General features: G+C 45.3%; 6 protein-coding genes across 7 annotated transcripts; 2 read left to right on the top strand and 4 right to left on the bottom strand.

Moving 5' to 3' along the window:
- Positions 1 to 739: 739 nt before the first annotated feature.
- LOC6589931 (kinesin-like protein Klp59C) lies at positions 740 to 2,980 on the bottom strand. Its single transcript, XM_002015846.2, has one exon. The coding sequence runs from the start codon at positions 2,907 to 2,909 to the stop codon at positions 822 to 824; it is 2,088 nt and encodes a 695-aa protein (XP_002015882.2). The 5' UTR covers positions 2,910 to 2,980; the 3' UTR covers positions 740 to 821.
- Positions 2,981 to 5,935: 2,955 nt separating this feature from the next.
- Positions 5,936 to 7,384, bottom strand: LOC6589930 (glycerol-3-phosphate dehydrogenase [NAD(+)], cytoplasmic). The gene is made up of 6 exons (XM_026986268.1): positions 7,148 to 7,384; positions 6,695 to 7,090; positions 6,461 to 6,644; positions 6,251 to 6,404; positions 6,095 to 6,187; positions 5,936 to 6,039 (listed from the first exon to the last, which is right to left on the bottom strand). The coding sequence occupies exons 1-6, from the start codon at positions 7,370 to 7,372 to the stop codon at positions 6,009 to 6,011; spliced, it is 1,083 nt and encodes a 360-aa protein (XP_026842069.1). The 5' UTR covers positions 7,373 to 7,384; the 3' UTR covers positions 5,936 to 6,008.
- A 1,269-nt stretch (positions 7,385 to 8,653) lies between these two features.
- LOC6589929 (facilitated trehalose transporter Tret1) lies at positions 8,654 to 10,566 on the top strand. Of its 2 annotated transcripts, XR_003408463.1 has the most exons (5): positions 8,654 to 8,759; positions 8,819 to 9,721; positions 9,771 to 10,056; positions 10,118 to 10,360; positions 10,446 to 10,566. XR_003408463.1 is itself a non-coding variant. In XM_002015844.2 (4 exons), the coding sequence occupies exons 1-4, from the start codon at positions 8,703 to 8,705 to the stop codon at positions 10,258 to 10,260; spliced, it is 1,389 nt and encodes a 462-aa protein (XP_002015880.1). In that variant the 5' UTR covers positions 8,654 to 8,702; the 3' UTR covers positions 10,261 to 10,566. The 2 variants fall into 2 exon arrangements, 1 of the variants encoding a protein (XP_002015880.1); XM_002015844.2 differs by having other exon boundaries at positions 10,118 to 10,566.
- Positions 10,567 to 19,786: 9,220 nt separating this feature from the next.
- Positions 19,787 to 20,276, top strand: LOC6589928. The gene is made up of 3 exons (XM_002015843.2): positions 19,787 to 19,948; positions 20,013 to 20,093; positions 20,154 to 20,276. Exons 1-3 carry the CDS (start codon positions 19,846 to 19,848, stop codon positions 20,180 to 20,182), a joined length of 213 nt encoding a protein of 70 aa, XP_002015879.1. The 5' UTR covers positions 19,787 to 19,845; the 3' UTR covers positions 20,183 to 20,276.
- On the bottom strand, positions 20,242 to 21,752 carry LOC6589927. Its single transcript, XM_026985316.1, has 5 exons — positions 21,605 to 21,752; positions 21,481 to 21,555; positions 21,023 to 21,421; positions 20,661 to 20,968; positions 20,242 to 20,598 (listed from the first exon to the last, which is right to left on the bottom strand). The coding sequence occupies exons 1-5, from the start codon at positions 21,676 to 21,678 to the stop codon at positions 20,342 to 20,344; spliced, it is 1,113 nt and encodes a 370-aa protein (XP_026841117.1). The 5' UTR covers positions 21,679 to 21,752; the 3' UTR covers positions 20,242 to 20,341.
- Positions 21,753 to 24,182: 2,430 nt separating this feature from the next.
- On the bottom strand, positions 24,183 to 24,845 carry LOC113565063. Its single transcript, XM_026985317.1, has 2 exons — positions 24,818 to 24,845; positions 24,183 to 24,760 (listed from the first exon to the last, which is right to left on the bottom strand). Exons 1-2 carry the CDS (start codon positions 24,829 to 24,831, stop codon positions 24,256 to 24,258), a joined length of 519 nt encoding a protein of 172 aa, XP_026841118.1. The 5' UTR covers positions 24,832 to 24,845; the 3' UTR covers positions 24,183 to 24,255.
- Positions 24,846 to 25,991: the final 1,146 nt, after the last annotated feature.

The raw sequence follows: 25,991 nt of genomic DNA, 5'->3' as shown, positions 1-25,991 counted from the left end.
CGAGCCACAACATTAATTTCCCTTTTAATTACTCGTAATATATTTCAAGTGAGGTTTAAGTGGAGCTCTTAGCTTCGATTTCGATTTAAAATGAAATTCCTGGTTAATACTGATACTCTTCTTAGTTCGATTTCAATTAATGTGAAACGTTTTGGAATAACATAAAATTTGCCTGCTTCAACCATATTTATTCTGCCTTGGGCATTTATGGAGGGGATTTACGCGAAAAAAAGCCAAAAAGTCAAGCCAGATAAAAAAAAAGAAAAAAAGAAGCAGAGTGAAAGCGAAAGTGGGAGAGAGGGCCTGGGAGTTAGGGCAAAGCCGCCGTAAGCCATAATTTAATATATTGACACAAAGCTTTGTCGTAAGACGTGTCTTTGCACCATCATAATCCCCAATATTGTATATTGACAGCTGTCAAAGGAGCCACGTCACTTCCCGTCTCCTCCCAGCAGTACGCAGAAAAAAAGCCAAGAGAAAAACTGAAAGAAAGAAGTAAGTTTTTGGCTTAGTACGCAACTATGCGGAAAATATTTGCTCTTAGTTCGAGTTGGGCCACAGTCTAGAGATGGAAATGTTTTGAGTATAGGCTGAGGGCCTAAGCCCAGGCGCACAGATTGGCACACAAATGAACTAGGAATGAGGCCAGTAGTGTGGGTAATACGGAGGATGCTTTAAGGTAATAGGTAAAGCTCTTCGAATGGTGAATGAATGTCCACGTTTTCAGCTAGCTAAAAGATTTTACTTCCTCTGATTCTTTTTATTCAGATCCAAGACTTATTTTATATAGTAGATAATGTGTGTGTTGTAGAAATCATGATTTAGAACTCGTTCTCACGGGATCTTTTTACCAGGTCCAAAGCTTTGGACAGCAGCAGCGAGGCATCTTGGAACACCTCCGAGTTTCGTGGGTTCCCCTCCGTGTTCCGTGAGTTCAACTCCGTGTTTCGTGAGTTCTCCTCCGTGTGCCGTGAGTTCCCCTCCGTGCTCCGTGAGTTCACCTCCGAATGTCTTGAGTTTACCTCCGAATGTCTTGAGTTCACCTCCGAATGCCGTGAGCACATCTGCGGTACGGGTTTATGTAAATTGGGAGGATTATACTGCTCCCGTTCGGGTCTTCTGTTCTCGTTCGGATTTGAGCAGTAGGTCAGAGCGTCCATTTCCAAAGATCGACGGGTTCTAGTCGTTCTGTTCGAGTGGTTTTCCACGACCGGTAGGGATGTGGAGGAGACGAACCATTGCAAGTTGGTTAGGGACTGTGAAGCCTGGGTTGGACTGATGATATCCGGAAGGGAATTGGTTTCAACCAGGCTGCTTCCCGATACGGACGGGGCTGCCACCACGGAAGTGGACCGAGAGAAACGCTTTGGGGGCACAGTCTGTGCCGTAAGCTCCTTGACGCGATCCGCATATCGGAGGGTGTTCAGTGTGTGCTCCACGCAGCGCAGACCCGGCGAGATCGTCGCTATCATGCAGGTCTTTACCTTCTTTCCGATGAAGGAGTCGCGCAGCACCTGGGTGAGCTTGCAGCCACGGAATGGAATGTGGCCCGATTGACGACCCAGAGCCCGGATGCACTCCTTCAGTACCAGCAGGGACTTGTTGATCTCGGCGCCTTCCAGGCGTGTCCTTCGATCCGCACTGGAGTTGTCCGCCCCCCGCTCGTTTCCGGCCAGATCGATCAGCGAGAGCTTTCCATGGAGACGGTACGTGTTCGCGGATCGCAGAACAATCTGGAAAATGGCATGGGAGCGAGAAGACTTGCAGTTGGCCGAGGTATGGCCTGAGGTGCGGGCACAGTTGCCCTGCTCCAGGAGTGAGAGGACATCGGTGGTGCAGCGCGCTGGCCTTTCGGTGAGACCCACCACCTGGACCTGCTGGTGGCTATCCTCGAGAACCCGCAACTGCGCTCTGCCCGGAGTCAAGAGGTCGTAGATCCGCGATCCGTAGATCTCGAAAAAGCTGCAGGTCACCCTCAGTCCCAGGCCGGCGTTCGCCGGCTCCGCCAAAGTGCTGAAGACATCGGTGGCCGCCATCGCATAGATGCCGTCCATCACGTTCTGCTGCTTTCCCGTGAATTCTCCCCCCATTGTGTGGGTCTTGCCGCTCCCGGTCTGCCCATAAGCGAAGCACGTGGCCATTCCGCCATCAAATATGTGCCGGATCAGGGGACGGGCAGTATAATTGTAGACGGTGGCGTTTGAGCAGGCCTCGTCGAAGGTATAGTCGAAGCGGAAGTTGTGGTTCTCAAGGAATCGCACAAGGTTCACGTGCCGGCGCGGCGCGTGCGCCACCAGCATGTCCGCCCGGGGCATGCTGATCACGTCCAGCTCGCGCTCGGCCAGCTCCTTCCGGTTGAGAGGGCGCTTCCGCACACACACCACAATTCCGTGCCTCTTCAGGGGGCCCGGAAAGCCCATGTTCTCCAGCGGTCGGCTTTCCATCTGCATCCGATAAAAGCGGATCATCCTGGCAGTGTCCCAGTTGGAGTCGCACCGATCAGATCCACCGAGAACGTCCCTCTGCTGATGCCGCTCCTGCCGGCTGGCCGACCGCTGCCTGGGTGCGGCACTGCCCACCTTCAGGCGCCGCAATGGGTACGGTGCATTGCCAGCCGGCAGACGTTGCATCAGGGTGTTCACCATTATACTGGCGCTCAGTGTGGAGGCTCTGGGTGGAATGGAGGCCATTCCTGCCACGTTCCCTCTTCGCTGTACCGCGAAAATTTCCGGATTCATTTCAATGATCTGGGACAGCGTAATCTCCTTGCCACGCGTGCAATCGCCCTCGGGCCATTCCACGGTCACGGAGCTATTGGACCCGCCATCCAGCTTGATGATACTCGCCAGCTGGACCCGTCCATCCGTGCGGCGTATGAGCACCTTCTGCGTTATCGAGAGCAGATCCATATAGCCGCAGATGCACAACGAAACACGATATTTTTGGCTTGGTTTTGGTTTCTACAACAACAATTTATGCGACTGCGAATTTGACCAAAACTATGGGACACTTAAATTTTTAGGAGGTGCTTCGAATATAATATGTAAAAACGGTTACGACAAACATTTCGAATGACTATTGATGAAAGGAAATTGTTTTTAGTTTCTACTAAACAGAGTTGTTGGATACTTGAGTGAGGATCATAGGATTAGATTAAATCTTCTAGAGTTTGGTATACTCCTTCTTCACCTTCAATGTTCATTTTTCGTGATTCACCCCGCGGATCCGCAGTGTCCGGATGGCCCTGTTCAATTAAGTTCCCGATAAAGTGACCAAAGTCTCAAGGCTTCTATAAGGACATTCTATAACTTAAGACCTGGTAAAACAACAGCAAATACATGTGTAAGACAGGAAATATGGTAAGTGGTGGAGCCTTCTCTACCGAGATTGTTTTAGCTATTTGTTCAATTTGAGGGCAAACAAGACAACTGGCAGCCACAATAACCAAATCAACAAAGCGCCACCACTGCTGCCATTTGTCGGTGGTGTTTGCCCAGTGGGTGGGGTGGCTTTTGGCCATGTTCAACACGAAATGAAATGAAGTATTCTTTTAGGCACACACACACACGCCCACACCCACACGTATATAGTAGAAATAGAGAGGGTACAAGATACAGATACGTTTGCATAAGCCGAGACGTGTGTAACGTACCAAATTGTTATTTATTTTTTGAAGTGCTTGCACATCGCTCTTTCTATTCCCTCTCTCTCTCTCTCTCTCTCTCTCTCTCTCATTTCGGGAAAGGTGTAACTGTGGCACAAAGCATGCGAGTACTCGTATCTGTTACGTTACGTTACTGCCTGTGTGCGTAGCGCACAGATACGTGCAACTTGTTTCAGTCTTCACTGGCATCTTGTTTGCTATTTGGCGTCACATTTTGGCAAATTTACCGTGTAATTATCAGCAAAAACGAACGAAGAACGAGCCAAAAGGCTTTAAGCCAGATCCCCAACCAAAAATGCAACAAGAATTGGGCAAATAAAGTACGAGTAGTACCACTGGCTGCCGCCTGATATGCAAATTTTCATCGGTTTTCCATGTCCGACTGACTGCACTGCACCCCGGGCCAGTTCTATTTGCCTTCCTCCATGGAATGGCATATTTGTTTAGCCAGCGGCGTACAGGCCCGTACCGGCCCTCTTCCGGCAGACAGTTGTGGAATTTTCATTTCCATTTTTAGCTACCAATTTTGGACTTGCATCTGCCGCACGTAAGCTCCATATTTGCACCGTGTCCGCCTAAACTGAAAATGCAAAACGAACTAATAATAAAGCAATTGGAATGGTGGAATATTTGCAGGATTTTACAAAAAAATTAAATTTCAAATAAATCGGGACAAAATTGCTTTTCCATTGAAATGGTACATTTGGACATTCAGTGGCATCGCATAATGTGACACATTTTAATTGCTGTTGGCATATTATTTTAACCGCAGAAAATGTTCAGTAGGTTTAAATGAAAATTTGACTTGTGAGATATTTAATTCCCTCTGAACGAAAGTCAGAAATTCAGCAAAACTACAGTGCTGCTAATAGTTTTGGGGATTCCTGCCTCTTTAGCCCTCCATCTAAGAGCCTCTTTTTATTTTATTATTAAGTTATATATGATGCATCATTCCAAAAAAAAGTATCATAGCCAAGACTGGCAACATTCTAATCAAATAAAATAGTTAGCCATCAGAATGGATTAAATGGTATTCGGGGGCATAATCAAGTATAGCAATTTTGACATTCCAACTAATCCCCTTACATGATCCCCCCTTACATTCAATCAGCCCAAGCGTTAAGCCCTTTGCCATTTTCATTTTCATTTCATTATGCCGCCAGAAATCGGAAATACTAAAAACTAAATGAATTGCGTAAATAATTTATTAAATAACCATCGAACAGTAGATTAATTTGGGGATATATACGATGATTTTTTTTAGTTGGGCATCACGCTTTGGTTTGGTTTAATCGGCCTTGTGTAATGCTCATTGTTGGTTTTTCGGGAATTTGCGAATTGATTTGAGTTCCTTTTAGAACAGCATTTGAAAGTTCCGAACAATGTAGCGCTGGAACCAATTCTCCTGTGGCTTTGGACGCAGATCCTCCCAAAAGTAGTATATAGTCTCATCCAGAATATTATTGACTTTGCTCATGCTTGCCCCAAGTACGCTTTCATTTTCCGGATCGATAATGTCCAAGCCGATGGAAAGAAAAAAAACCACAGTAGCGACCTTCAGTAAAATATTTGATAACATTTTTAAAAGATTCCCTTTGTCACTGAACGCTATGATAGATTGATTTAAATTTGATCAAAAATCGGAGAAAAAGCAAAAACCAAAATTTTGTTGCTGGTTGTAGGTCTCGTCTCTCTTTTGTGAATGAATAACGAACTGAACTCTCAACAGAATTCTGTATGATAGTTTGATTCAAATTCAAAAGCAGATCGTGATGTAGTTGATTGAACCCTGTCCGGAGGGTTTTGAGGTTCAGTTTTGAGGAGGGAGGCTTGACAAGTCCTCCAGTGGATGCTCCCATTTCCTCAATTTCGATTGGGGAGCACTTCAACTGTAGTACAATACCATATCGAGACGAAGAATGGAACAACTAGTGTATGTTGTATAGTAGAGAAACGAGAAACAATAAGAAAGCAATGCGGCTTTCCGTCCCATTCAGCCAGGAACCACACAAAGCCCCCACCAAGCGCCTGGTTGAAGTGATTTCCGTTGTACGAGTCATCAGAACAGTCCAAGTGCTCGGAGCGTTGGTGCATTCAATGGAGTGCACTCTCCGCAAAGGAACACTTGAACTGCAGAAGGAAAAGACGCACAATACAATGCAGATGTCGAGGGGCTTTGTTTGAATATTGAGTCCTGCGTTTGCCGAGACTTGCCGGGCAAATATAACCAAGGCTTTATATGCCCCATTTCACAGAATAATAAAAAAGAATAAACCAAATTGCTGTTTTTCTGTTCTATTCTTTTCTGTTCGGTTCTGATTTATTTTAAACTGGGGACCAGCCTTCAAAGCTGGAAAGTGTGTTGCGGATGGAAGCTGCAACGAAAAAAGTTAGATTTTCCTGTGATACCAATAGGAATGAAGGCCTTACATGTCCTCGCTGGCCTGACATAAGGCCTCCACGAGGCGTGTCAGCGGTAGATCTCCCATGCAGATTTTATAGACCGTTGTAAACAGTGGAAATCTGTAAAAAAAACAAACAGAGGTAACGTATCAGAAAATGCCAGTAAAAGGCTCTCGAGCGCACTTGTCCACCAATCCTTTTTTCTTGAGTAAAATGTGAACCAGTTCGGCAGTGACTGGACCCAAGGGCTCATGGCCTGATATGAGTATATGCTCCAGTTCGCACAGAGGCTTCCCAGTCTTCACAAAGGCCTCGGCCAGCTTCCGATTACGATTGGCTAAAAAGAACAATTCCTAAACTGGACTTATGGATCTGTATAAAGAAACCGCTTGCCGTAACAGCTGGTGACCAAATCGGATATGCCGCAGGCCTCAAAGAAGGTGCCCATGCGGCAGCCCGGATAGAAGACATCCACAAACTGCAGCATCTCCAGGAAACCCCTACGAATAATGCCCGCCTTGGTGTTCTCGTTCAGTTCCATGCCATCAGAGCAGCCGGCAGCAAAGGCAATGATGTTCTACGTGATAGTTCAAGGTCAGAGCAAATTGAGTTAGCACAGATATTTACCCTTAAAGTAGAACAGATCTCCACACAGTCAGCATCTTCGGTGACCACCACTCGAAATGTTTCCGACTTGAAGATGTCCCGAAGCACGCGGTAGTACTTCTGATCACGACAACCCACAGTGCCCTCGGCAAAGTTATCATTGGCCAACTCGTGGGCCAAATTGCAGCCCACCATAACGGAGCAGGAAACCTTCAACTGTCGCATGATAATCTGAGAGATCAGTATGATCTGTCCATCGTCTCCCCGCTCGAATCCTTTGATCAGGGAGACGGCATGGGCCGTGGGCTTTACCTTGCCCAACAGGGTCTTGCAGCAGCTGCTGACGAAGGTCGGGGGTATGGCAAATATCAGGATGTCGGAGTCCCTGGCAGCAGTCACAATATCATCCACAGCCACCTGAAAATCAGTGCTACACTGTGCTGGACGAAGACTCTAATGGATCGATTCGCTTACAATATTTTCAGGCAACACAAAGTCCGGCATGTACTTCACATTGATGTGGGTTGTGTTGATGATTTCGGTAAGCTTTCGACCCTCAACTATTTCCTCATACACATACATGTAGACCTTCGGCTCCATTGTGTTGGCCATTGCGGCCACATTCCTGCCCACATTTCGGGCTATGGTCGTGGCCCAATTGCCAGATCCAATGATGCATGTCGATATCTTATCGGCCATCTTATAGTCTGGAAAGTGTATTAACCCGAGAGATTTTATTATTGAATTGATTATAAAGACTAAAGCACCTATGATTCGGCAGTATGCATAGAGAGAAAGAAATATGCTGCCTCATTGTATAGTTGTCCTCTCATTCAAGTTTAAAGTACAATTTTAGCGGTTCTGTGCTTTCCAAACCCATGAGGAACGAAGCGTTAACTTTGTTGACCTTAAAAGTGAATGAATATATTTATGGATAAACGAGAGCAAATATGAAGGCACACATCTACATGTATGGTATGCATATATTGATTGAGTGCTGGGCAAACAATTCATCAGCGAACCGGGCGTGGGGCGAAAAATTACGTATACGTCACGTTCGCCAAACTGGTCGGGCAAATAATTAACTGTGGCAACTGTTTCAGCCCCCATCACCCTCCAGCACTACGTAGGTAGGCCTCATCCACTGCGGCCAATTCGTTGGCCCATCCGGATCCATGCGGATTCATGGGTTTCGGTTCATTCATGTTTGCGGCGAAATATATATTGAGCTGATGCCGGAAAATGTTCATAATTCCCGTATTTATTTTTTAATTACGCTGGCGTTGAAAAGTTCTCTGTGGCAAGAGGGGCTACCAGAGAGGGGGCTAAGAGAAATATAAATAAAATATCAAATTGCCAGCGTTAAAGAGCGAAAGCCATAGTGAAAGTTTCAACGAAATCAATGTGCAAGAAAGTAAACTCTTGGAAATTGTGTGCGACGCTCAGTCGGCCGTCTGGTAACCGTAGTTCATGGTCCTGGCTCCCAACGCAATTCCAAATGCTACAAAAACGAGTACGAGTCCCACCCAATCCAATCCAAGCCCACCCAGCGCCATCCACTCGACTATGAAATCAAAATGGATGATGGGCAAAATGAAAATGGAATTTTTAATGAGCTGCCGCCGAGGCAAAGGCCAAACCAGGGCCCGGGCTAGAAACAATGGCGAGGAGACAAAACAATGGAAATTCGTCCCTGGATGCGAATGGTGTGGACCAAGGTTGCTGCATTCAACTGAGCCGTCGCAATGGAAAAGGCCGCCAACACTTTAAATAGCACCATCAGAGGGGTTCAGAAATTTAGTAGCGCCTTTTGCTGGCCATATCTTAAGCTGTATTTCTCTTGTGGTAAAACTGAGGAACTATTTCACGATCGGAAATTCTACGTTCTTTTATAAGGAGGCGAATATTATTTTCTTGGAAATTCTTTCAAAGCAATTTAAATCACTCCTTTCAAATCCCGACAGATATGTGTTAACTCGTATATACACAGTCGTCGTATTGAAACACACACACTGGACAGACTTACAACATGCCGCCCAAGGAAAATGCCAAGGAAGAAAATTCAAACTACTTCACCTGGACACAGGTAAGAGCCTCTTCGATAATATATTTTCTGGGAAACCTTATCGGTCTCGTTATCTGCAGCTTCTCGTGGCCGTGTCCGTGTCCTTGTGCTCCTTCTGCACGGGCTTCTGCGGTGCTTACACCTCTCCGGCCTTGCCCTCCATGAAGGGCGATGATGGCAAGTTCTCGATCACATCCCAGGAAGAGTCTTGGGTGGGTGGCCTTATGCCACTGGCCTGTCTTGTGGGCGGCATTCTCGGCGGCCTACTGATCATGTATATCGGCAGGAAGTGGACAATTATGATCACGGCTCCTCCGTTCATTATCGGCTGGCTGCTGATCGGCTTTGCCACAGCTATCGGCATGGTGCTGGCTGGTCGCGTGTTCTGCGGTCTGGCCGTGGGCCTGGCCACCTTGGTCCTGCCCGTCTATCTGGGCGAGACGTTGCATCCGAATGTGCGCGGGACCCTGGGATTAATGCCCACCCTGCTGGGCAACGGGGGCCTGTTGCTCTGCTACGCCTTTGGTTCCTTTCTCAACTGGTACTTACTGGCCTTCGCTGGGGCCATATTCTGCATTCCCTTTATCATTCTGACCCTGTTCGTGCCGGAGACACCGCGCTACCTTTTGTCGCGCGGCAAGACCGAGAAGGCCCAAAAGTCGCTCGCCTGGCTGCGTGGCAAGACCGGCGACGTCGATGCAGAGATGAAGGAGTTGGCCAGCACCCAGGGCGAGACGGCCAATGCCAAGAGCACGTATGGGGACATGTTCAAGAAGCGCAACCGCAAGCCCATTCTCATATCCCTCGGCCTGATGCTGTTCCAGCAGATGAGCGGCATCAATGTGGTGATCTTCTACACCCATCAGATCTTTTTGGACGCCGGCTCCACCATTAAGCCGGCCATTGCCACGGTCATTGTGGGCGTGGTCAACTTTGTGGCCACTCTAATAGCCACCGCTGTCATCGATCGAGTGGGACGCAAGGTGAGATCCTAGATCCGTGATCTGCTTTAATCTGTCTGCTGTTATCCAGGTCCTGCTATACATCTCCGACACGACCATGATTATCACCCTGTTCACGCTGGCCATATTCTTTTTTGGCAAGCACAAGGACTGGGATCTCTCGGGTGTGGGATGGCTGCCGCTGGTGGCCGCCGGTTTTTATGTGCTGGGCTTCTCCGTGGGCTTCGGACCCATTCCCTGGCTAATGATGGGCGAGATAATGCCGGCCAGTGTCCGTGCTCCGGCTGCCTCTGTGGCCACCGCTTTTAACTGGCTGTGCACTTTCATAGTCACCAAAACGTATATGGACATGATCTGTGAGTTTTGTTCAATCAGAAGTTTGGCACTACATCTTTTGTATAATGTGTTCTCCCTCAGCTCTGATCAATAGCTATGGCGCCTTTTCCGTATATTGTGTGTGCTGCATTATAGGCATGCTATTTGTCATCTTCTTTGTGCCCGAAACCAAGGGCAAGTCCCTGGAGCAAATCGAGGCAGAGCTCACTGGAGGGAAGGAATAGATGCATACACGGAAATATTTCCCATTCAGCATTAATTCCAGTTTTTATTATTTCGTTCCCGCTGGAGTTTTCTGCCTCTTTTTTTGTGCTGCCAAATAAGGTAAACTTAATTCCGGCAGTTGTCTGGAATCGTCTCTGGGATACGCACATAAAAGTTTTTACCACGAGTTTTTATGCTTCTGCAGTTTCTGCCCCTCACGGCGACGGCTCTTCCCCACCCTCCTTCCTGCTTTACGTGGCAGTTACTCATATGATTTTGTGGCTACAAAGTTGAGGCGTAAATAAAATTATTCCATATTTTTGCTAGCTGTAAACGTGATTCCTTCCAAGTGTCTGTGCGGGAATTGTGCCAGTGTTTGTGCGGATGATTTGCTGGAATAGTAACTAAACTTTTGCTTAGCCAATGTTTTCACTCTCACTTTGCTTCAACTTTAAAATAACTTCCAATTCCTTGAGATAACCCAATTAGCTGGAAGTCGAGCAAGCTGCATGGCCCTGTTAGTATACCGAAATCGAAGGATATTCGCATATAAAAACTCCACACAGTCAGAACGACCTTTTTTCTTAGAAGTTTACCATTTTGCAGGACTTATGTACGTCTAAATACTTCCACCAAATTGAAGTAAAGCCACCTCGCTGCTACTCCAGAAGGAGGAAAATAACGCTCTGTTCTGGAGAGATAGAAGGCATGCTGTTTGGGGTCTCGTCGCCGCTTTGAAAGGCATTAAATTACGCGCAATGCAAAGTTTCGGCCAAAAGTTGGAGCCGGAGGAGTTGGCTGGATTCAAGTGGAAATCAGATACAGATGCGGATACAAAGCGAAAGCTTCACAGAGTGGAAATGACGAAGCCTTGGCTATGGCCCGATTGCGTGCGGAATGCAAGCGAGGAGGAGTCCTCGGTCGTCCGATGGCAGAAAGTTGGTCGAGGAGGTGGATACACGGCCAACTATGCAAACGGGTACGTCATGGCATTGACGGGTTGGGGCTTTGCTTGGGCCAGGCCCGACTGAAATCGAGATAAAGCACTCACAATATTTACTTTTAATTGGAGAAGTTCAAAGAATAAACAAATATCAAGGGAGAGAAACGGAAAGAGAAAGAGATGCGGCACTAAAAAAGTTTTGTTTTCTCTGCTTTACCTGCCCCAATCCCCCTATTGATTGGGAATAGTCTTTGAGGCGAATTAAGTTGGTTTCTTGCAACTTCAGTCTCTTTCTCCACGATTCGAGTTCATTAAGCTGCTTAAATATGGACCAAAGTCGAATTAATATTCCGACAACATTTGCCGCATTCCCCCATTTGTGAGGGGAAGTTGAAAGCAGACAGGCCAGGGTCAAGGATCAGAGCAGTGGGCAGGAAAGGCGGGGCCTCTGCAGTTTGCTTTTAATGTTCTCTTTGGTTGCTCTCTCTCTCTGGTTTTTTTAATGTTTGCCTAAATGGTAATTAAAATATGCCCAGATGGTGTCTGGATGAGCTCTGCCGTTCCACAGTCGGTCTGTCCGTTTGCTGGGAGCTGGGGGCAAACGAGTAGGCGAGTCGGTACCCTCGAGGTCAATTTCAATCACAGAGCCAGCTCTGCCTCTCGTACCCGTACTTTGTGGCAGTTAGCAGGACCGGTCAAAGTGCGAAAAGGTCATCTTCAATTGCTACTTTTTCTGTTCATCCTCCTTCTCAGGAGTAAGAGACTAACAGACAGACAGAAAGACGTAACCACAAAGAACTTAAATTGGTTCTGGGTCTGGTTACTCCTCTGATTGCTCTGTGGTCATTGAGAGCCCTTCATGTATTTATTTATTTCTATATTTACTCCTTTACTCACTCAACACTTTTACAACTTCTCTGTAAAATCTTTACCATTTTTCAAACAGTCTCCAGAAAGTCTCACTACTTTCTCCATTCTATCATTTCAAGGACTTTACCGCCAGTTTTTAGTCATAATTTTTGCATAAAGCAGGGAGTCGGTATTCAGAACCCAGCTGGGGGACCAGGGAAACTGTGTCAACGCAGCCATTTGGTTTCCAAAACTCACCTCCAGTCCCCCACCCTTTCTCCGCTCTCAATCTCACTCATCCTTTCCTGCTTTCGCCGTCTCTTTCTTTCCTGCTTCTCTGTGGGCCGCCTTTTTTCCGCAACGTTGATGGCGACATAAATAGCTCCCGCTTGGTTGATGTTGATGGCTTAGTCCCACACGCCACCCTAAACGGTGGAAATATCCAGGTAACAGCCGCCTGGCTCATAAATGTAAACTTTTTCGGCTAGTTACATGTAATTATGCCATTTTGCTGGCAAAAAGATGAGAGAGCACTGGAGCACTGCTGGAGCACTGCTCCCCCTCTCTGTTGATGCCTTTTCAGTTGATTGCCAATTTAATCGGCTCGCAATTTCCGCCTTGACGCACGCCTTAGCTCCATGATTAGTGGGCGTGGCCCTGTCTGTCTAATTTGTATATCTGTGCAAAAGGAGGATTCCACAAAGCGGATTTCTTAGCCGCGACACTTGAAACGAATGACTGTGTGAGCTGATGGCGGAGGGGGCGAATGTGTCGGGCTTTGCCCGTATATGTACATATCTATTTATTTTTTTCCCTCTCCGACATCGTCTGACGTGTGGCATGTGTGTGTGCGCAGCACCCATAATTCAAATTCGAATACGTGCCGTGCATATGGCCGTAGAGCGGAACCGCCTGGAAATGGTTTGGCGACAGTGTCTGCAGTTAATCTTCGACCTGAGCCAGGGAAAATGTCAATACTGCATGAGAGGATAAATATGCCTGTTTTTTGTGTGCGCGCCAGAGAGAACCTGAAAAATACTTTTTGGTATGACACACTGAGAAAAAAGAAGTGGTACGCATCGATGTCAAACGGATCATAATGTTACAATTTTATACAAGCAGAGTTCTATTAATCCGATTGTAGCTGCCTCTTTGGTCTCGCACTGTGCACAAACTATTTCATCCACTAACTGTTTGCAGACACTGCATTCATAGCGGTCCCATTGCACGGCTCGGACAGCTCCATTTGCATATTCAGCTAAGCAAATGTTAATCAATCAAAGCCGCAGACAACTCTTTAACCCATTACCCCACCCTGCTCCTTGGAAATTGTTCAATTCGCTAAATGTTTGAATGAGCAAACATATTACTGCAAAATATAAATTGTTTAATACAAAAAAGAAAAAACACCAAGGGCACAATGTACATATGAAAGCAGAGAAAGAGAAATGAACAGCAGCAAAAGCACAAAGCACAAAGAGAGAGAATGAAAAGCAGCACTGTGCTCTTTTTGTACCCGATACTCATAATGAGTAGAGGGGTATATTAGACTTGTGGTGAAAATGGATGTGTGTAACGTCCAAAAGAAAGCGTTTCCGTCCGTCCGTCTGTCCGTCTCTATGAGCTCCTAGTGCTCAAAGGCTATAAGAGCTAGAGCAACGACATTTTGTATCCAGACTTCTGTGATAAGTAACTGTTACAAGTATATTTTAAAACATCGCCTGGCCCACTTCAGCCTCCACAAAGGTCGAAAATCTGTGGCATCCACAATTTTCAAGATACGAGAAAACCAGAAACGCAGAAGCGTAGAGAATGACTATATCTTCTAGACTGCAGCCAGAATCAAGAAAACAATTTCATTCTCTCTCGCTCTGTCTCTTCCTAACACACAGGTTTCATAGTCGGTTTTGCCAATTGCATAAAGTGAGTTCCTAGATCCCAGAGACTATAAAAGCTAGAGCAACCAAATTTTTGATCCACACTCCTGTGATATCGCACCGTGACAAGTTTGCTTCAAAATTTCGCCACACCCCCTTCCGCCCCGCAAAGTACGAAAATCGAAGGCATCCACAACTCTCAGAGACTATTAAGGCTAGAGCAACCAAATTTGGTATTCACGCTCCTGTTAGATCTCAATAGTAAACGTACATATATTTCAAAATTTCGCCTAACCCCCTTCCGCCCCCACAAAGGACGAAAATCTGTTACATTCACAATATTGAAGATACGAGAAAACGCACAATGATATAGAATGACCATATCTATCAGATTTTCACTCTTTGTCTTTGTTTAATAGTTGCGGCGTCTGCCGGAGGAGAGCCATACTCACTAAGTATCGCGTATAAATGTAGAGTTGCGGTCGCCGCAGCAACTCACAACGATCCCCCTCGTTCTCCTTATAAAAGGTACCTACCTCATAGAGGAGCAGAGCCTGCTTGACTCTTCGGGGTGTATGTAACAGGCGGAATAAAGGGGTACTTGTATAATAGGGGGACCATAATATCTAGAAAATATGCCTATAAGTACTATTCACTAAAAGGTTTCATCTAATTCGAGTAGCGGGTATCTTATGGTCGGATACGCGACTGGCGCAAAGTCACTTGTTAGCTCTTTGCTTTACCTTTCCTCTTTTGCAGCCACGTGCATGCGTTTGCATGTTTGCTTAGTTCCCATGAAGTCAGTTGTTAAATTGTTGGTGGGGCTTTTGAGGTTTGCTCGCCCCGCCCCCTGCCACCGCCATCATCTATGGAAGAGTGAGCTTCTTTTGATGCCCTGTACTCGTTTAGTATTTTGGGTACATTGTATTCGTGCTGAATAAAAGGAAAGCTAAAGTAGAGAGTATTAAAGAACACTCTGTGATAGCTAAAAGGCGGCACCCACTCTCCAGCATAGCGCCCCGCCCTCCCCCGATTAACGGGGGTATCTTACAGTCGCAAGTAAAATTTACTATACTTTTTTCACCAGTCGTTTTCGTGCTCATCGCGCAGGTGGCACTGCGGTTGTGTGAGAGCATTCGCCGTGTGTGATCTTTTTTTTTTTTTTTGCTGGTTTTACCTTTGTTTTTGCTCTAACAAATAGACTTTAAATATTTTTGGCACTAAATTTATCTATGCCATCGTGTGGGCGTTCGCACATTCACAGTCATGTGGAACGCGGACACGTGGTCCCCGACAGATAAGATTTATGCCGAACTGCGAAAGGGACTCCCAGGAATAATGTAAATATTTTGCATGGGATCTGTGTGGCTTTTTGTTAGAAAGTTTCCAAAATTATCCATTTCTGTGTCAAAGAAGCATTCATTCATTCGGTATTTTTAGCACGTCTTTGTTGGGTTATGGTTCCTCTATATCCCTACCGCTTGCTTGATCTGTTTCCCCAAACGATTCAGTTGAGATGAAGCGAACGTCAAGTGGTCAAATCTCTTTTCGCTTGTGTAAGCACGAATACTTTTAGAATTTGGTGGAATGAATGGTAGGCCGTTTATTCAAACCACAGAAGGAATCAACAGAGAGTTTTACAATCTAAGATATCGTTTGAAAAGCAGAAAGTTCGGACAATATAAATACAAATAGATTATCCATCGCAAAGTTTAGTCAAATCATATTTATTTTTAACGTTGTTAGTAATTACTTTCCCTTTAATATCTTACTAATTTGATATATTTATGCATATCATTTGAGTAGTCCCTTGAAAACTACAAAATACAATTTGGAGCAGGGCGATTCCCTTGAATGTGGTTTAACTTTTTGCATATTTCACAGCAACAAAATAAACAACAAAAATGTATATAAAACTTAAGCAATTTTAACTTCTTTGGCGAAACGTGGTGTTTTTTTTTTTGTTAGTTATATATGGCTGGGAATTTGTAACGAAAAGTTTTACATTTCGCAAATCATTTTTAACACCTGCGGCAGGGTTAAAGTTCAGCCAGCGGAAAAACTTTGCAAATTAGGAGCCCTGCAGTAGCTCCACCTCACTTTCTTTCACTGTTTTTCCCTCTCTGGCTGCTATTCAGATGTTTATATTTCGCTCAACGTAGATTTCATTTAAAATGAGTTAAACTGTTAATGGTGCATTGATGGAGAACGAAACAGGGTTGGTGGAACAAATATTCCAGGCATGACTCGTAAATTTGTAAGCTGCTGTAGGAGCAGGACCGGGAGCAGGGTTTAGCAAAACAGATGAAAGATAACCCTGCCGGACAATGCGTATCCATGCGCCCACACACCCAAGCACACGCACATGTCGGGGTCACCAGGCAAATCAGCTAAACGGCCACGTTGCTGACCATAAGCAAACGGTGAAGATTTACGACCAACTAATCGACGCAGGCAATCCCATAAATCTAACAACAGTTCGAATGTCAAACGGCCAAAAGGGCAGCGAGGTGAGTCCGAAGCCGAAACTGAAACCTAAGCTGAGATCTCTGCCAAAAAGGCAAATTAAAGTTCAGACCCAATAAATGTTAATCGGTTGCTCTTTGTCTTCCTCTCCCCAGATGCTCTGCCTTTTTCTCTTATACTACTTCTGTTTGGCTCTTATGGTTTCCTATGATTCCCACCTAAGGCCTTGTTTAGTTTGCCTTTTTGTTTTAATTTTTGAAAGTCTTATAAATATTTATTTGCTAAAGAACCTTTTTGGGATAAGAGGATTATGTTTTAGGGCTTACTTCCGCCGCACTAGCAGCATTAAAAAGGAATTTTTTACGTAGATTTGAAAGTGTTTCCTTGTTCATGTGGAATTGGAAAACCAATCTATAATCTATTTTCCCTTAGCTCTTTATACTGTCTGCCCCAGAGAGCTGTCCATCAGGCACTGTCATAAAACTGTTTTTAGCCACCAAACAAAACTGTCCCTTGGGTTTGCATGAGTAATTAACTTTTGTAAAGTCCAATCTAGAAAGAAAAAAATATTGTTCCCGTGTTTTCTCCTCCACGTTCGTTGTTTAGGGCAGGTGCCAATGATGGCAAAATGTTGTTGAATTTATGGCCAATAAATTAAAAAACTTTTACACCGCTCAACAAAAGTCAACAGGGGAGTGGGTGTTGTACCAGTGTCTGTGTGTGGGCTGTCGCTTTCCCCAGCATTTTGCCAACATTAATTGAAAATGGTTGTCTCGAACAAGTGTTCCGGAGGAGCATATCAAAGGCAATTACAGATGCCGTTAACAGCAGCCAAATAGCAGAGAACACGAAAATCCCGAAGGACATCTCTTTGCTCATCTCATTATTTAGTTAATTATATGTATAGCTTGTGTGCCGGCAATTACAACTCAGATTTCATTGTTGGCCAGAAACCATTTTGCGGCCTAGTCGGTTGCCATCAAAGATGATGTTGACGTTGTCCATGAAGAGGCAGATACAACTTTTCCACATTGCCTTTGGCCCCACCGCAAACTTCTAATTAATTTGAAAGGAAACATTGGAGACGAGACGAGACGGCATGTTTTGTGGCTTCAGCCACACACCCACTCACCCACTCACGTACGAGTTCGTCCATGAAAAGGGTCCTGCAATAGACACACGACATTGGCAAACGCCCCAGAGGAGGGCCCCCAAGTAACCTCATTAGAAGGCAAACCATTAAATGGACCATGGTAAAGCCCCCACTTTTCACTACATTTTACCAACAAAATAAAGACGAAAACGAAACTGTTTATAAATTATGCAAAGCTGACGCTGAATGTCAGCTTTAACCGCCTCCACCCCAGTGTCCCTCGTACGACTGCAAAAAAAGAACCTCCTCGAAAGCTGTCAAAACTATCTTGGCCGGCCGAAAGTTTTGGTCCGTTTTTAAGCCAACTTTACTCTTAACACATTTAATTAAGTAGCGGAAAAAAGAAGAGATTTTGTGGCCCGAAGAGCCGAACACAATGCATTAAAACTGAGCAGAAAGTGAATTTGTTGGCCATGCAACTTTTGTTTTGGCCAATCCATTTCCGTTTGGTTACATCATTGCAATGGCTTATAGCATTCTCTGCGCCCCACAAGCCCCTCACCCAGCAATGTTTGCAAATCAGCTTGTGATTTGCCAAAAGCCTCCTTGCACACAGCTGGAAAACAGAAAACAGAGGCAAAAAATTGAAAACTTTCTTCGTCGGGTTTTGAGCTCGGTGGAAATGTTTGTGCAGTTTTGTTGGCAAAGTTTTTAATAAGCTTAATGTAGAACTGTTTTTTTTTTTTTTTTGGTAAATTTGTTTTTTTATTTAAACTGCATTTTAGTCTTTATTTTATATATTTTATAGTTTCATAGTAAGTCGGGTATTAAAAGTTTGAGCTGCTGTTGAATTTAAGAATGTGGGATAAATTCCTGCGGAAAAGTGATTACTAATTGATGAAATTGAAAACCTTTTGCTGCTGACTGGAGTACTAAATATGAACTTAATGGAATGTGTGGGGAATGCCTATGCATCTATGGACCTCATGCAAGGGAAACAGTCTCCAAAGTAGTATATATATATTTTTACTCAAGGAAAACTATTCACTCTGAAAAAAGTGTATGTTGTCAGCAGTTTTCTGTTTCGCCAGTTTTCCACATTTAATTTTAACTGCCGCTGCAGCATGATTTCTGTGCTCTTCAGCAGATTTCAACCAGTTCGGAGATGTTTCCGCCAGTTAGTTGGTCAGTGGGAAAAACTCTTGGGGAAAATACTACAGATTTAAGTCAAGAACGAAACTGACATCTTACCTGCTGGTTAGCAACGAGCTTCATTATAATTATGCCATGGGAAACATGTCGGGCGAGAGAGCTGACATGACAGCCGCACGCTAAACCAAATTCGCTGGACGGGAAGGAGCCACAAGGATCCAGAGGCACAGTTCACAAAAGGGAGAGTGGGAGTCAGCATAAGTAATTAACCGAGTGATAAAGAGCCTGGGGCAACGTGGCAGGACGAGTGTATCATTCAAGGCGACGACAACGTCTCGTCATTAGCGGCCAAAAATGCTGCATTTAGTTGTACGCTTGATGAATAAGGTTAATTTCGTTGGTATATTCTGATAAATCCGAATACGAGTTTGTATGTATGTATTTGTCCCACGGCGACGATGACAGGACCTGACCAGGACACATTTTTCGTTTGTCCACTAATTGCATATCTGAGGAGGCTGATGATTGCGATGATGATGATGATGACGAGGCAGCAATACAATTACCAAAGTCTCCTGCTGTGTCTGTGATTGTGTAGGGGCTCTGTTTTGATGTCCTGGCCAGAGAATTATTTGGGCAGTCCCTTTCATACACACGTATAGAATTCCAAGTCTTAGTGTCTAATTAAAAGCAACAGCAACTGGCCTTTTAATTTATGCCTGTTCAGGGACAAGCCACTGAGAAAAATAAAGAAAACCTCCTTACAGCGCACTCACATTTGGCTTTTCTTTTCAGGATTTACATGTTTTTCGTGTACTGAAAAGTTTTCAGCATAAATCGTGGCCAAAGCTCGTAATTCGCATCTGTGCCAGAGGTGAAGCTTATGGGAGAGACAGCCCTAAGGCACTACATATACACATAGACAAATATATGCTTTGAAGAGGTCTTTGGTACAGTCACTTCTTGGCATTGCTGAAACAAAAAATACAAATTTACGTCTCCAGATGGTTCATTGCCTAACGGGCTTGTGACGTAGTAAATGTTAAAAAAAGATTTAGTAAATCCAAATAGGCCTAGAAAAATTACATCTACTTTCATTCCTATTTAGTCAGTATCTCCACCTCAACGAGACGGGACTGTTCAAACTTTCTAGTAAATAAAAAACCAACAAAATTCTTTGTATTTTGTAACAATATTTTGAGAGCTAAATTCAAAGTGCAGCAAAATGGCAGATCCAGATGCTCGGGATGCCGAAACCGTACCGCCACCCATTGGCGGGGAAAACAATCTTAACATGAACAATGAGCGTTTGGATTGCGAGAATCTTGGTAAGGAGGGACACTGACAGTTCTCTCAGTAGAAACTTAACAGAGAAATTAATCTTCCAATTAGATGAAATGACTGAGCGATTGATCAATCCCGATAGGCCGGCATTTCCATCAGTGCTCCTTCGCTTCTTTGGAAATATATTTGGTTAGTATGGCGTGAACATACTCAGAAGTACCATATTTAATGATTCCCTTCCCTGTTCAGTTGATTGCTTTAGGGCCATATTCGCCTAAAGGAACAAATTCGTGAAGAAATCCTGGATAATGCTGTGAAAAAACAACTTTGGCCGATATATTTTCCATGCTTATAAAGCTCTTTATATTTAAATTTTATAATATGTTGTTTTGAAATTGTTTGGGGTATCCTAAGTCTTTCGGCCACCCAAGCTGCGTTTAGTGGCAAGCGATCTCGTCGAGAGAGGGTGGTTTGCAATGGCAAGGCGTGCTATCGATCTCTTCAAGAAGGTCGGATATTTCGTGGAGGAACTTTTCCAGGTTCTCGGGCTTCTGGAAGATATTACTGTCCACTGCAAGCCGCTTGCCGCCTAGTATCTTCCAGCGACGCATGCTAGCAATGACATCGCCACAGAAGTCCCGTTTGTTCTTCTCGAGTAACTTCAATTTCTCCTGCAAGACCTTGAGACGCTTTTCTGCAAACGAAAAGGGATACTTCTACAATGAAGAAATTAATTCATGATACCGATTGACTCACTTCCGGCTAATTTTTTGTGGAACTTTTGGGCGTGGGAATCCCTCTGGGCCTTGTCGTACATCTCAATGATCTTGTACATTCGTCGGTCCATGTCCTTGCTGAGGCGCAACGCCTCCTCACAATGCGGCGGACAGAGACTCTGAAAGTTGGGACCTTTATACGGAACTCCCGTCAGGTGTCTGTTATTCCGGAAGTTATCCCGCTCCGCCTGGGCATCAGCGCTCCGTTTGGCCATGTACGATCGCACCCGACCGTTGTGGAAACGAAAATTGAGACTCGCCAGCAGCTTCTCCACTCGCGACAAGCACCTGTGGAAGGAGACAGAGTTTTGGAAGCGATCTACACACCGGATCTGTACTCACGTTGTGTTCTTTAGAGAGTAGACGCCGGGTATCGAGTAGGTGCGCAGCAAATGGTGCAGCTTGAAGGCCACACAGTTGAGTAGTTCCTCGGCCGCACAGATCTGCATATGCCGCAGGCTGCGCATATCGTGGACCGTGTGACGGATCCACCAGCCGCGGAACAAAGCCTGAATCTTGGTGGCCGCCTTGGTGTAGTGCATCTCGATCCGATTCTGCAGCATCTTCTCCACGGTCTTGAAGTAGCTCTTTCGCACTGAAAAGCCTCGCCACCAACGCTGAATGGTAATGGCCGCCTGGTTGCGCTTTTTCAGTGTTTTGCGACTGAAGAAACCTCGCCAGTGCCGCTGGATGGTCCGTGCAGCCTTGAAATGCGTGTAGTCCAGCAACAGCATCGCGGTCCTGCGGGCAATCTCAAGGAAGTGTCATACGCTCTATGACCTATTCAAGATCCTCCTTACCGCGACAGCGTTTGCAGTGGCAGCTGTGTGCCTGAGGTATCCTCCTCTATTAACTCGGACTCATTGTCTTCCACCCTTGAATAGTAAAAGTTATAGTTGATTCCAATGAGTTGGCTGTGCTTACGAGCTTCCCGAGACCGGCTTGCCGTCCGTGTGCCTCCGCGTGCCGACTTGCGTCCGATGCCTGTCCCAGAACATGTTTGTAAGTTTCTTAGTTCCTCCCGTGATGTGTTTTCTGTACCTAATTACTGTTTTATACTGTTTCCATGAGTAGTTGTATGTTCTATAACTGAATTTAGTGTTGATTGTCTCCCAGGGCTATTGAAATTGACAGACATCACAAGGCCTGTTAGGAAAATCGGACTACTTTCATGAAGATTGGCCATAATTTATGGACACGAACGATTATTTTCATATAAATCTTGGCCTCCATTGTGCGGTGGCTCCACTGAGGGGGCTGGGCTGACATTTTTCGCTGTATCAACACGCTTATCGCGATTTACGATGCAAATATGTCTCCTTCTGGATGTGTATCCTGCTTGCCTGACTTTCTTGGGATCTAGTTAATGCCCCCCCAGTCCCACTTTTAGTTCCTCTAAAGCTGCATTTAATTGAATTGTATGGGGCTCCACGAGGCTCTCTCTACAGCTGAGGCAAATCAATATGACCCATATTTCCAGCCACGTTTCTATAGCCCCGTAGAGATGCCCTTGACTGCATCATTTTCGGCTCTAATTGTGTTCTAATGCTGACAAATGGGGAAAAGGCAACCGAAAGAGAGAGGAAGCAATGACGGAGGCAGTGGCAGTGGCAGTGGCAAAGGCCCGAGGTCAAGTTGCCATAAATTTTCCAACATTTTGGCTGGCAAACCGAAAATGCCATTAGGAGGTGGTCCGAGAGCTGCTTTAAATGAAAATCAATATAACCTACATAATGGCGGGACATTTTCTGTTGGGCACGAGGCAGGCATACAAACCCTGCTCATTATGCGCCACAAATGAACCACACACACACACATAGAGGGGCACACAGATGGGCTGCCGCCACACACAAACAAACGGGCGGAAATGAAACGGAAATTCTCATTTATGGCGCCCTTGACGCCATTTCCAGTTTCCCACTATCTATCTATTGGCCCTGACAAGTTGGCACTGCTTGCTGATTTCTGATTCAGATTGGGATTCCGCTCCTGATTGCAGTAGTAGTGCGACGAGCGATTGCGGCTGCCATGAGATTTATGGTCTGCTCCCTCATGATGCTGCTTGCTGACCCAGTAACTGATACCCAAGGATGTGCCCACATTTGTGTTGGCTCGCCGCAAAGTTACTTGTGCACCGAGCATCTACTATAATTGCACTCACATTACCACTGTCGCTGAGGTTTTCCAAGCCTATCGATTGGGCCAAAACTTTGCAGACTCGACTCCATCCGAAGGTTATCCTGTGGTTAGGGTCCTTAAAGGTTTAGCTGTAAATTAGGTTTTCCACCTGACCGAAATCGAGGCCATGCCACTGGGACAACTTGTTGTTTGATCCCTAATTCAATCCACAGGCAGCAGGCAGCAGGCAGCCTGGAAACGGATTCCTCGCTTGGGTTTAATTGTGGACCAATCAGACGAGATGTCTAGACTAAACGAAACGAAAGGGGAGACTGTGTCAGCTCTTTATTTGTGGAAGGGGTGCGGGGAAGCCTTGTATACGCTTGTGTAAATATTGAAAGGTTCCCCCAGAGTTTATGACACATGCGGAGAAGGGTTAGCGGTACGACCGTTCCCAAATCAAATTGGAAAAGTACTAGCCCGTAGCGAAGCAATGTCCATATATCAAATGGGGCCACAACTCGAACCCCATCCCGCAAAGAGTTTACGACCCAGCACCCAAAAATGCAAACCATAAAATTGTTCTGCCTGTCAGGGGCTGGTGCTAGAAGACAATGCCAGGTGGAGGCAGGTCTGTACAGACTTTGGTCGATGGAGAAACTGAATCCAAAGCCTCTACATCTTTTAGTTGCATGGAACACAATATTTCCAATCATAAACACAAACTCTGTTAATAAATAAACGTGTAAAAAGTGTTTTAATGGATTAGCTGTGGCTGTGTTTCCGGTGTCCTCTTTTGAAAAGCCAGAACAATGGGAGCCTCGTTTGAGTGCCGGTTAGTCCCAATTCAGTTCCGAAGGTTTCAGAAACCCCCTTGTAGCTGTTATATATTTTGTATGGCTTTGTATTTCAAGCAGTTAATGTAAATTCAATAAAGTGTAGCGAATCTAGTGTCCTCTGCCTTCCAAGTCTCAATTGCCCAATCGCCCTTCCGCTTCAACGTCTTCACTCTTTCTGTACGGCTGCAGACCCAGGGGTTGAGTAAACAGGAATTTTCCTGGCCAAACTTTCTGTCTGAGTTTCGTTCTCTCCTCACTCCACCTGATACAAATTTATGACCGACCAAAGTGTAATCAACAACGTAAAACCGGGCCAAGAAGAACCGCCGAACGAAGGAAACAAAACCGTTTGGGGTGGATTTGTTAACTTGGTTAACTGGCAATATTCCCTGGCAGCATGTGTAACAGGTCCAGTGAGAACAGCGAGAAAAACAGCGAACTACGCGCAAGAACTGCGAACAACTTTTGACTGCAATAAAGCAGAGAAGAGTAGAGAAATCAGGTGGGCGGATGGGGACTAACGAAGTTGAAATGCTCTACAGAGATTTGACTCTAGTTCCATTCAATTTAATTGTTCCCTGGAGGAAGCATCTTTGGTTGTATTTCTTTGATCACAAATTAAGCTGCAGTCGGTATATCCAGAGGTTCGAAGTATTCACCATGCCACAGATACCCAAAGTACCAAAAATAATAACTGAATAAATTCTCATCGATCAGCAGGCGCCGCATGAGCAATAGAAGTTCGTCATCCATACGCAAAATGATCCGATTGCCGTCGAGAAAGACGCACTTGATGATGGGAACCTCACTGTGATCTACGGAGTGGATATACATCAAGAGTTGCCTTGTCACCAGGTCCCGGGCCGAGAGCATCTTCTTGGGCGTTGCGATGCGCACCTGAACGCCCCGAAGACGAGCCTCCATAAGGGCCTTGCACAGAGTCTTATGCGATATGGTCATAATTGCCAAAACGACATGGAACTTGGCCCTCTTAATCCTCTTCACTACACGCTGTACCCGGCAGTTCTTGCAGTGCCTTTTATTGCAATTCGAGCGTTTGTGGTGGTCTTCCAGCTTGTCCCCGAAAACTGCCAGCCAGCCGTTGAACAGTATGTAATCTAGGCTGCAAAAGCCATAGAGATAACCATGACTTGAAACGTGTAATTGGTGCAAAACTTACCAATAAGACAGCATTGAAGAAATGCGTTTAAAGTATTCCATTTTGCAGTCGTACTAAATCAGGAAATAAAAGAGTGATAAAAAGAATACAATGAAAATCTGATGTTTCTAAACTTATTTTATGTGTGACGTCTGACACAAAATACAAAGGTATATGATTTGACAGCACATCCATTGGTGCATGAGAATGATTTGCTAGTGGAAGCGCGCTACAATGAGCAGATTCTGGGGAAACTTTAAAAATATTTAACTCTAATAACAATTACTGGAAATTTCATTAGGAATTGCTTACAAATTGTTAACCAAGCCGTGAACTTGCTTCCGAAAATTCTTGTAAACTTTAAAGTGTCATCCCTGATGATGATGCCCCACCGCAAGCAGCTGTAGACAATTTCCTGCTCCCTTTCTCTCTCTCTCTCTCTCTCGCTCTCTTTGTCTCCGAGTATATGTAAAATTTTCCCCAGATGCTGAGAATTGCAACTAATTCCATGAAGAAGCAGCAGTGGTAGCAGCAGCAGCCGAAGGAGGACGACGAAGACAGGGCCCAAGCCAAATCAGTTGCGCTCTAAACTTTTGCAGAACTTGCCACACGCATACACAGAGATCTCTCATTTGGAAAACTTTAAAATTAGTTAAGTTGGAGCCCAGATATCCAATAATGCAGCCCCGAAAATGTGAACAAACAAATTTATCTGCGAGAGGAGACAGGGACCCTCTCCGTGCTTACATTTGAATGGATTGGTCCTGGTCTGGGTTGGGATTCAGTTTGGGTTTGGTCATGGGTGGTGGGTTTTGGTGCGGGGGGATACTCGTATATTTGCATCAACTTTTGCCTGCTTGGGTGCGCTTTGATGTGGCCCCAGACTGCGGTAGACTCGTACTCGTACTCGTACTCGTACTCGACTCCTCGGCAGCAACAAACTTGATCAGAAACTTTCAATCAAATTAGCCCCGATGCATGCCCAAGCTCATGCATGTTCTGGTGCCAAGAAATGGGATGGGAGAATCCTGTTAAAGTTTTCATCTGGGTAATGGATGTTAATTATTTTTAGTTGGTCTAATGAGGAAGCCCGGAGATACTCTCGGCCCCATTGTCTCCTTAAGCTGCTGTGCGGGAAAGTGAAAGTGCGGAGGAGTCTGCAGCTACTGGAATTTGTGCGGAGCAGCTGGGAAAG

This window comes from Drosophila persimilis, unplaced genomic scaffold (assembly GCF_003286085.1).
Source record: "Drosophila persimilis strain 14011-0111.01,24,50 unplaced genomic scaffold, DperRS2 tig00000002-arrow-pilon, whole genome shotgun sequence".
Taxonomy (NCBI): domain Eukaryota; kingdom Metazoa; phylum Arthropoda; class Insecta; order Diptera; family Drosophilidae; genus Drosophila; species Drosophila persimilis.
Note: the sequence above shows the minus strand (reverse complement) of the source record. Positions and strands in the feature narration are given on the sequence as shown.

Coding starts and splice junctions, on each gene's coding strand:
- LOC6589931 (XM_002015846.2), bottom strand. CDS start 2,909: ATGGATCTGCTCTCGATAACGCAGAAGGTGCTCATACGCCGCACGGAT.
- LOC6589930 (XM_026986268.1), bottom strand. CDS start 7,372: ATGGCCGATAAGATATCGACATGCATCATTGGATCTGGCAATTGGGCC. Junction 7,091..7,147: donor TTGTGTTGCCTGAAAATATT/GTAAGCGAATCG, acceptor ACTGATTTTCAG/GTGGCTGTGGATGATATTGT. Junction 6,645..6,694: donor AGATCTGTTCTACTTTAAGG/GTAAATATCTGT, acceptor ACTATCACGTAG/AACATCATTGCCTTTGCTGC.
- LOC6589929 (XM_002015844.2), top strand. CDS start 8,703: ATGCCGCCCAAGGAAAATGCCAAGGAAGAAAATTCAAACTACTTCACC. Junction 8,760..8,818: donor ACTACTTCACCTGGACACAG/GTAAGAGCCTCT, acceptor CGTTATCTGCAG/CTTCTCGTGGCCGTGTCCGT. Junction 10,057..10,117: donor AACGTATATGGACATGATCT/GTGAGTTTTGTT, acceptor GTTCTCCCTCAG/CTCTGATCAATAGCTATGGC.
- LOC6589928 (XM_002015843.2), top strand. CDS start 19,846: ATGGCAGATCCAGATGCTCGGGATGCCGAAACCGTACCGCCACCCATT. Junction 19,949..20,012: donor TTTGGATTGCGAGAATCTTG/GTAAGGAGGGAC, acceptor TCTTCCAATTAG/ATGAAATGACTGAGCGATTG. Junction 20,094..20,153: donor CTTCTTTGGAAATATATTTG/GTTAGTATGGCG, acceptor TTCCCTGTTCAG/TTGATTGCTTTAGGGCCATA.
- LOC6589927 (XM_026985316.1), bottom strand. CDS start 21,678: ATGTTCTGGGACAGGCATCGGACGCAAGTCGGCACGCGGAGGCACACG. Junction 21,422..21,480: donor CCACTGCAAACGCTGTCGCG/GTAAGGAGGATC, acceptor GATTGCCCGCAG/GACCGCGATGCTGTTGCTGG. Junction 20,969..21,022: donor TACTCTCTAAAGAACACAAC/GTGAGTACAGAT, acceptor CTCCTTCCACAG/GTGCTTGTCGCGAGTGGAGA.